This window comes from Saccostrea cucullata, unplaced genomic scaffold, assembly GCF_032062105.1.
Source record: "Saccostrea cucullata isolate Sc308-1 unplaced genomic scaffold, CSIRO_AGI_Scuc_v1 ctg532, whole genome shotgun sequence".
NCBI classification, from domain to species: Eukaryota; Metazoa; Mollusca; class Bivalvia; order Ostreida; family Ostreidae; genus Saccostrea; species Saccostrea cuccullata.
The window spans coordinates 290479-301258 of record NW_026936742.1 but is presented as its reverse complement, the minus strand read 5'-3'; the positions used below and the strand labels follow the sequence as shown (position 1 = coordinate 301258).

Below are 10780 nucleotides of genomic sequence, written 5' to 3'. Positions count from 1 at the left end.
TCGTAGAAAATTCCTTTTCAGAATTCAAGGCAGAACATCAAAACGACAATTTGTCACGGTGTGTATTTAACATTTGATTAAGTATTCCATGTATGATGAATTAATTCACCATGGAAATGTTAACGAGTAGAAGGTTAGAAGACATGTCCGTAAACCCTAGCTACACCTGCCTTGCAGTTCTTGAGTTCGAGAAACCTTGACATTTATAACTATGTGAGGCAGAACTTTATATGAACTCAAAGCAAAGTGTGCTTTATTGTAATTTCGAGATGAGGTCAAATTGTGTTTTTTCTCTTATAAACAAAAATAACTACATGTATAACAAATAAAAAGTAATTCTTTAAGACTTGAATTTGCGCATATCAAATTCGTTTGTACTTTTAAAAAAGAAAGATCTCTATTGAACAGGACAGGCGCATCGAATTTACATACGTACGACAGCCTTGCCTCTTTCAAATATAAATATTCATGCGCTCTAAACATAAAAAGTAGTCCTATAGTTTGTTTTGGTGATTGTGTCGTCTATCGTGAAATAGTGTAGATGTGCCTGATTTGGTATTGTATTTTCATGATCTTCAGTGCATGAATTTGAAATAAATGTTTTTAATTATCTTTAGTCGCGACCCCTTTAGAATGCGAGAAAAACCGGTAATGACGTCAATAGTGTAGTAACCTATGCTGTTCGGAGACTTTCGCTATGGATAGGTAAACGGCAAAGAGGAAAACTTTTTGTAGATAATTTAGCTATCATTTCTGCATACTTTCACTCTTTGGATTAATGTGACTAATTTAAACGTACTGTTGTACTTCTATCGTATCAAACTTTGTTATTTAATCATGAGTTTTGAGATTCCTACCGGTTTAACAGACCTTCTGCAGGATTTTACAGTTGCGGTGCTTAAAGAAAGACCAAGTGATTTAACTCAGTTTGCAGCTGATTACTTTGTGAAGTTAAATGAAAATAAAAACAATGATAGTTCAGTTAAAAATGTGCGTGCGGGGGGCGTACGATTCGCAGCAAGTCCACCTCCCGAGGAACCAATGCAGACCGACAGCGACGATGAAGAGCCAGGTATGAACGGATTTTGAGAAAGCCCCTAATAATTTAAGTGATAGTTGCTATGCTTCTTCAACATTATCTTTATTTAAAACTAGGCTAATATGGAGAATCCAGAGTGGATAGCATTTTGTGATATATTAAAGTCATAAAGCATTGTAATAAATTTGTCATTAACGACTGCGAAGTATATAGATAAAGAGCACACTGTTTTATCCAACTCTCTTACTCTTGCGTTTAACACTTGTATTTGATTTTAAATCAACTTCTGATAGCTTAAAGGATTTATGCAGGATTTCAAGGAATACATGTAAATTGGTTCTAATGAAATTTACCTGGTAGATAAGAAAAAAGTTCATTAATCAATAGACAATTCACCAAACTAAAATTTCTAGCTTGAAAATAATGGAGATATTAATACAGTTCTATTAGCATGATTAATATTATTTATTACAAAATTTATACCATTATTACGGTATACAGCGGGTTTTCTTGGCGGGTGTAAAATTTGGGGTTTTGTCTGCTCAAAGGTATATTAATAATCTTTAGCATTTAATTTATTTTAGCAGACACGGGGTTTTAGGTCTTTGCATGTACGAACACTATAAAGAAGAGTACTGAATATTTTAGCGATTAAAATTTTAGTGTGTTACCATCAAGACGCCAAAATAAGCCAAAATTAGCACCCCGCTAAAATAACCCGCTATACGGTATCTAAAAAGAAACTCGAGTAAATATTACATGTGTATTTATTAATCTGAAATTGTGTCCTTACTATTCTAGTTTATATTACAGAAGTAAACATTAATTTTGTTCATGATATACACTGGCAATTGCATGGGTCAATGTCAACATGCAGTGAAATGTTATTATGTAAACTGAATATACAATATACTGAATTGACAAAAATCATACATCTTCATTATGTTCCCAGTGAACTAGCTATTAAATTTGTATGAACAATAAGTAGCTAGCTATAAAGTTTATTTAGTTTCAGCTACTTATACTTATTGTTAGTTTGATTAGAGTTAATCTGAGAATTCTTATGGGTATTTAATGTATTTTTAAAAGTTTTTATAAGCATTTGTTTTGAAGCATTGAACTCATAGAACAAGAGTGTGTAGAGCAAAGATCTATTCGATTAAAAAATATATCTGAACTAGCATATTTTTCAAACCGAAATATTTACAGCTGTACTCATAAAATATAAGTTTTTTAAATGTTGATTATCAACTGTGTCTGAAATGATTCATTGTAAATAATGTTACAAATGCATAAAATTTAAAATTTAATATGAAGATTATGGATTATAAACAAATGGTGGAGTAAAAAAAAATTAAAGATGCTTAGAAAGTTTAATAGATGCATGCATATAAATGTGTTAAAACTAAAGGGCAATTTAGTGAAGTCACTCTCATTGTAATATACATGCAGTATACCTGTACTCCAGAATCATGTAATTTAGCTTTTGATGCTTTGGAGGGGGGGGGGGTGATATCAATGTATTTCTATACTTTCTCAAATACCATGGTGATATCTCAAAGCAAGTATGAAGTCCCAGTCATGTTTTTTGATAAACATTACAACCTCAATATTATTATTAATTATAATTAATTATCAACTCTGAATTCTCTCCATTTCTTTTCATGGTTACATGGATTCAAGATTATAAGATTTGTCTGTACTTCAGTCTATCAAGATATTTATAGATGGATCAAAATTTCATTATGAGCTAGCCCTCAGTGGTGTCAATTAACATTTGCATGCAGTAATTTGAACAACTATATTCACTTTACATCCAAGAAAATTTTAAAGTCAGACTCACCCAAAAATATGATTATCATGTACAAAGAATTAAAACTTGAATATTAAAGAGCCCCCCCCCCCCTCCTCTTTACCTCCCCTTTAAGCTGTGTGAGTGTCACAACTCAGTTATAAAGATGTGCGTGCACGGTGCTATTGATTCAGAATGAGAATAACGCATTTCTGAGGCAGAAAATGATCATGCATGTTTTAAACAAACTAAAATTAATAGTCTTGCTACTATTCGATTTATGTAAATTTCTTCTTATAATTTACTCGTCTGAGAAGTTGTCATTGTGATGCCTCACAATTTATTTTTTATTGACTTGTGTAATGAAAATAAAAAATAAAAGAAACATTGTAAGGCAAGACTGGCAAAATTCTATATAATTGTTATGATTGTCCTTATTTTCGCTCTTAATAGTACAATATAGAACAGTACTATAGAACAGTACGGGCAATACTGGGACACTTTTCAGAATTAACCTGAGCAAACAAACATGTCTAGTACTACTGATTAAGTCGTACAAAAATCCACAATAAATATAGGATCTCACATGATTCGTAGTTGGATATGATTTTTATCCAATGAGTTGTGTGTTTTATATCCCCGAGCCTTGGCGAGAGGATAAAAACACACGAGTTGGATAAAAATCATATCCAATTACAAATCATGTGAGATTCTTTTTATCCCATGTTTTAACATTTTGTTGCATACACCACAATCAATGTTTTACATTGTTTTTATATAGGATTCCACTTATTTTAAAAGGTTACACATATATAGCCTTTATCCATGTTTATGAACAATATTTGTGCATCTGTATATATATGTATGTCATGTTTCAGTTCAAATTTCAGTACTAAGAACCAGGTTTGTTACATTGATTTCCCATTAATTACAATGAGGAAATCAAGTTTGAAGTTGTCTAGAGATTATGTCATTCATGATTAGCCTGGCTTAAGCAGACAAGGAGACCATCCTATAGTCAGCTATTCCAAACAAATCACCAGAGCTCAACCAACATAATGACATATTCATAGAAGGATGGTAACTTGTATCAAAGATGCCAAACTAGGCCTTCTTTCATGTCTTTGGGTCTATGTCATAATATCGAATTCATTAGATATGGCAGAATTGTGAGGCATTTTGGTTTGATTTATTTTGGGAACTTGGCTACTTGGATGCGGTTTCATTGTGTGGATTTTGACTTTTTTTGGAACTTCTTGGACACAGTTTAATTGTATGGATTTTATATTTTGGGGAACTTGGCTACTTGGACGCAGTTTAATTGTGCGGATGCTGTGTGGGTGACTGTGACTTTACTGGGAGTCAAACTTCTTCAGGTTTCTGAAGGCTAAGTCTGATACAAGATGTAAATGGGCCTAAACAAACGTGGTACATGTTAGATGTGGGTCTGTGATCAAGGAGAGTTTATCCTTGATGTGGGAAATGTTTTGTACTGATGTTTTGCCCCACAGTATAATCGCTGTTCAATCTCATCATTATCCAATATTTTAGCATGTTCCGATAGAAGATATTGTTGGTACCTAGCTTTTGTTCAAGAGACTTTTGCTGGAAGTGATAGTTTTTGTGTCTGTTTCATTTCATAATGAACAGTCACAAAGGGCTGGGAACAGTTACAGGGGAATCTGTGGAGTAAAATGGAGCCTAAATACAGAGAGCAGCGACTTACGAACTCTACCGTCAACAAAACTCTAATGGAAGGTACACAGTGTCCTGTAGCAATGGTTGTCTTTAGTTTTCTCTGTGTCACAAATTCACAAGATTCTCACTGAGGACTATCTCTGGGTTTTCATCTCTTTGTGAGGATCGTAATGTGTACTTGATATAAAAGTGATTGTGTGTCTAAAAAATAATAACATATTTCTTAAGTTCAGTGAACATTAAATTTTTTGGATCTGCTGAGTGCTCAACAGTGAAATCTTCGAAAATTGATGCTCAATGAATATTAATGAAATCACAGTATAATGACTAACCTGATTACTGATTTACTAGAGTAAAAATTGAACTGGGTTTGTGCAGTGTACATCAAGATGTCCTATAGCCCAATTGGTTAGGTTAAAGTTTTCAAGCATTTGCAATTTATTTATAAAAATCATTGAAATGCATATATATGAAAAAGGAGAATTCCTTTTTTCTTTCATATGTGGTTTTTCCCCAATTGTATGTTGTAAGTTTCAACAAAGCTTAATTTTAAAGATCATTTCTCATACATAATTCTTCAATGTTTTATGAGGCCATCAAGATTTTACCTAACAAGTACGTTTAAGATGTTAATTTTGTGTTTTGTAGAGCCCCCTCCTAACCTAAACGCACGTGGGACTAGAAGAGGTTCTGGTAAGTACAATCTAGTGCATATGTTTTACTGAACGGACCAAGGGAAAAGTAATCTATCAGCGTCAATTGATTCTTACCAACCCTCTGTTGAACTTTGAACAAAGACTAACCATTTTGACATTATCCCAAGTTTTATCATTGTAATAAAGATGGAAGACTGAGGAGATATATAAATTTTACAAGGTCTTCAAATCTGTTTATCAGTTGTTCATGTGAATCCAGTGTACATATGTATACAGTTGATATTGATGTTATGTTCATTGCTTCTTTTTAACCAGAACCTTTATTCATCATTGACAGAGCTTGATGAAACATAAACATTTTGTACAATGTACCGGTGAAGGTCAAGCTTATACAGACAATATTATCAGCTGATTACTGAAATTGGTGTCTCGTTAAAATGCAAGGAATATTCACCAATTCAAACTGTCAAGGCATGCAAATGAGGACAAACATAATAAATGATAATGCCTTGCTTTTGTCATACTTATGTAAAATGTGGGCGATAAGGAAACAATGAACTCTTGAGGTTTCCAACAGCTTTCAACAAAGAAAACAAGGTCTTCTTCAATAATTGGCAAAAGGCTCAGGGAAACCATAATACATGCAGTAATTTTTTAGATAAATGAACATAGCAGAACTTTTTACAACCTGGAGTGCCCTATAATTTAACTCGCATAAAAGTGATTAAAAACATATTAAGAAGCATTCATGATTTAACATACAATATGTTACAGTGACTGTATCACAGTGGATGTCTTTTACATAACATCAGCATGAATAGGAGGGTGATAAGTCTTGTATATGACCTGGCAAACACTGACCACTGTATATGACATATATCGATCAGCTTTATTAGTGTCCCCAGGAGTAGAGGGAAATCCAAACTAAAACATAATCATGTAGGAAACCTTTTTATTCTTGTAATTTTCTGAGAAGCCTTACAGAGGACTTTGTTGTTCTCCACACAGTTTGGCTTTCCATGCCACTGGCTAGAGAGCTGGTGATGCAGGTAGATCTTCCAGCGTGGACTGTCATACAGAATTTGATGAATATTCTGGTCAATGGTGCAAAAAATCAATGAGGTTCTCCAAACCAAATTACAGAGAGCAGAAGTCCTTTGAGATTCTATATCGAACATTAGCCTTTCTCTGGAGTTGAGGAATGTCAAATAAAATGATGAGGAGTCCAAAGTTTTACACAGCAGAATTTTTGTCAACAAAGAGAACATAGATCTATTTAAAATGTTTTTTTTATAACTCTCTTCTGTTCTTCTAAAATATATACAGACCTGCCTACCCTTCTGCTTTTGGCGTAATTCTTCCGCTTTTTACCACAAAATTACGCTAATACGCCACTTATATTAATTTTACGCTTTTTATATTTTGGATAAAATTCCATTACGAACGTCTAAATTTAGAGTTAAAGTATGACATGCTGAAATGAAATGAAAAGTTCTTATAAAAGTAATTCAAAGACCAGTTCGATAATGTAAGTATTCTATCTAGTAGTTACATGTAAACTGGAATGGCGAAGATTCGGAAGAAGACGAGAAGGCACTACTTACGTTAACTATTAAACGATATTGCGAAACGTATACAGCCATTTCTATGCTCAATTAAGTTTATTTTAACATTGCTTAGAACAAGATAGAGAAATGTGGGTGTTAAAAAGATTAAAAAGAAACCAAAACAATGTTATAATGTACGATTTATTTTAACATTCAAACGCCAGCCTTCAATTAAGGGATTTGATACAAATTGACCAAATGCTTCATTAATGGTGTACGGTTGAATTAAATTTGATATAGGATACTGGTATTTTACAACACTTTCTTTGCCAATAGATGATTCGAAAAATTAAGAACAATTTTATGCCAGCTTTGTTTAGTAATTAATGTACAATTTTTGGTTGTTTTGAAAGAAAATAAATTATTGTCGTAACACAAAAAAAAATAGGAAAACATGATTGATTACGTTTTTACCTCTGAAATTACAACAAAAATGTACTGAAATTACACCATTGAAAGGAAAAGGGTAGGCAGGTCTGTATATATTAAGGGCTTTCATATTTCAAATTGTACATTAAAATTGACAATATCTTTCCAAATAATATGTGCATGTTCTGTACTTTGATTTTTGACCCCATTACCTTACACTTTGACCTAATTTCAAAAAAAAAAATAATAATAGAAAAAAAATGATACATTCTTGTTAATAGGTTTGTAATGTCTTGTCTTTTCTTTAATTTCAGTATTTGCTGCCCCATATAACCCTGAGAGCGATGACGAGTATGAAAAGGTTAGTGAACTAAAGGGGTAAAACCCATCATAGAAGGTTAAGTGCTCTTGTCATAGTTTTGTTTAATTTACAATGCAGAGTTTGAATGTATTATGGCCTTGATAATACTTTAAACTCCCCAAGATATTGAATTTTTATGTCTCTAGCTAATCTGTATAAAACTAGCTTTAAATGTCCACAATGAAATACCTAAAGTGTTTAATGTTGTGGGATTTAATGGGGATTAAATTGTTCATTTATCAGTTATATACATGACAACAATATTCAAGACAGCACTAAAGAGAATGATTACAAACTACGCAAGTTAAAAAAAATATATATACCTGTTTGAATAATTTGCTATAATACCATGAAGGACTGCATGTTCATAAGAATCCAAATAGAAGGGGGCATTAAAAAGTAAAAGGGTCCGGTCTGAAGTTCCATCCAAGGGGGAAAACCAGAATAACGGAGGATAATGTGTATGAATAATACATGTTTGTGGGGAAGTTCCCTGGCCCCAGGTCTTAAGGTCAACCTTAGATGTAACATACAAATGACCTTACTGGTGCAGGTATACTTTATAAGGTAGTAGTGGGACGATCCACCGGTGCTATGATGCATAACAGTGTTAACTTTGACGATGTACAGATCGATTCATCTAATTTAGTATCACGATACCTGATTGCACTTTTTTTTTTAAATTTCCAAAAATGTCGGGGCTTTAACATTCGAAATTTTTAGTCCTTTAGTCGGTATCATCAAGACGTTTAAACAAACAGAAATTAAGTGCAAACGTCTTGGTGATACAGAATTCAAAAACAAACGTCAAAAGGGCATCAGACATGCCAGATTATGTTAAATTAACAAACTTTATGGTCTGTTCAGCACGGGGGAGAGGAGGGGGGTCAAGTAAATGTCATTATAAGGATTAAAATCAGCCATGATGTTTTATATAAGGGGAAAATTCCTGTGGCCTTCCTGGTCCCCAGGTCTTTGGGACAATCCTGGGTGAATATTCCCAAGAACTGGAAAATTCAACCTAGATGGGAAAGCCATTGTTCATGTGACATCATTTCAGAATGTAGACCAAACTTGCAAGGATGACAATAGGGATGTTTTGTTATTAACCTCCCTTCATAAGATGTATGATGCATCTATTAAGAGAATAATACAAACAACCTTTTTCCATATCACATCCTGTATCAGCCCAAGACAGAAAATATCAGCCCAAAGGACGAAGGCACGAGGGCTGATACAGGATGTGATGTGAAAAAGGAGATGTTTTATTATGTTTATTACATATCTAATTATTAATAAAAATACAGTACACATCAGCTTCAGATATAATTAAATAAATAATCGTTTTGAAATATACACTACCAGGTTTTTCTTCAGATGCTTTACATGACGTTCACTATTTTCTCCAGAGATTAGTGAACTGGTTAAAGTTTTGAAGTAGGTTTGTTGTCATGTAACTGTCTTACCTAAATTAACCTGCATTTGCATGATGCATCTAGGAACATACATGATTTGGCTTTGGATGCTGGATCTCACCTACATTTTCCATATTAATGATTATTAGCCCTGTGCGGGATCTTAACTACATTTTTCAGATGAGTGGACAGGTCTAAGTTCAATTCCTAAGTAACAATAAACCATAACTGGACCAAACATGTAGAGATGATGCATCTAAGGTTGTTCACTACAAGATTTGCTTCTGATGCTAGATGTGACATACACTATCTCTGAGTGATCAGATTAAAGTTTTTTTTTATTTTCCATTTCATTGTGAAATAAATATTGTAGAAACTTTAGACTTTAAAAAAAATGGGTATGAGATTTTGAAATCCTGACCAAGTATTGATTTGTGTTCATTAAGTGAACTTGATACAGTACAGGCATGAAACAGTACAAGAATGTAATGTGTACTGTAGTACAATGACTTTGTCTGTTTGACTGACAGTTGGGTTGTGTGATCCTCAGTAACAGGAAACCACACACTCTGCACGACTTCCTTCATTTAAGATCAGTGAATTGACATCTGTGATCTGCCGAAAGTTAGATAGCAGTAAATGGGACAAACTTTGCTGAGCTTTGACTTTATCACATTCTCAAAACTATTTAAAGAGTTATCACAGCAGAAAAAAATTTTAGAAATGGAAATATTTGGCTTTGGATGCTGGATCTCACCTACATTTTCCATATTAATGATTATTAGCCCTGTGCGTCGTTGTCGTCTTAACTTTTCACATTTTTCTTCTTCTCAGATGACTGGACAGGTCTAAGTTCAATTCCTAAGTAACAATAAACCATAACTGGACACAAAGATGATGCATCTAAGGTTGTTCACTACAAGATTTGCTTCTGATGCTAGATGTGACATACACTGTCCAGATGAATGCCAAAGTTTTTTTTTGACTTTTCCAAGGGGATTTCTAAGGAAATATATTTTGAATTTGTTAAAAAAAAATGGGTATGAGATTTTTAAAAAATCTTCTTCTCCAGAACCGCTGGGCCAGTATTGATTTGTGTTCATTAAGTTTGAACTTGACCCCCGTACAGGCATGAAACAAGTTTTACATAGAATATATCGTGTACTGTAAAAATGACTTTGTCTGTTTGACTGACAGTTGGGTTGTGTGATCCTCAGTAACAGGAAACCACACACTCTGCACGACTTCCTTAGTTAAGATCAGTGAATTGACATCTGTGATCTGCCGAAAGTTAGATAGCAGACTTTGCTGAGCTTTGACTTTATCACATTCTCAAACATATATTTATCTTGCATAAGTTTTCAGACAGCAAGAAATAAATTTTAAAGAAATTGGAACTCCTTGTCTTGAGGTTAAAGTTAAAGGGTCGAGACATGAACATTGATTTCTGGTCTGTCCATTACTTGAACCCTTATTAGTTAACTTGGCCAGAACCAAATGGAATTTGGTTTTAGGCAGGGTCAGTGTTTTGTCTTAAGATTAAGTCTACTGCATTGTCACATACAAACTAGCCACTGCTAGAGCATGGCATTTCACACGTGTTCTAATTTCTTCACAGCAATCTAAAGTCACTAATTCTGTACACTTACACAAAACTAAATTAACTGTTGCATTGCCTTATATGTTTCTTTGTATGGTTGTAGATCGTCCACCCAAAGTCAGATGAACAAAGACAGAGATTGGCTGAAGCAGTTAATCATATCCTCCTGTTCCGTTCATTAGAACCGGTAAGCCCAACCAGTGGGAAATTATTACTCTTAGTTCTTGGTATTGCAATGTTTTG

The 10780-nt window shown here is 33.6% G+C and overlaps 1 protein-coding gene across 2 annotated transcripts in view; it reads left to right on the top strand.

Annotated features, from left to right (window-relative positions):
• Positions 1–489: 489 nt before the first annotated feature.
• Positions 490–10780, top strand: part of LOC134246435 (cAMP-dependent protein kinase type II regulatory subunit-like) — a 32769-nt gene continuing 22478 nt past the window's right edge. The window contains exons 1-4 of one of the 2 annotated variants that reach the window (XM_062728803.1): positions 490–1072; positions 5178–5222; positions 7476–7522; positions 10641–10724. In XM_062728803.1, the coding sequence (XP_062584787.1) occupies positions 838–1072; positions 5178–5222; positions 7476–7522; positions 10641–10724 (411 nt within the window). In that variant the 5' untranslated portion in view covers positions 490–837. The remainder of the gene's footprint in view (positions 1073–5177; positions 5223–7475; positions 7523–10640; positions 10725–10780) is intronic. The other variant, XM_062728804.1, reaches the window with a different exon arrangement.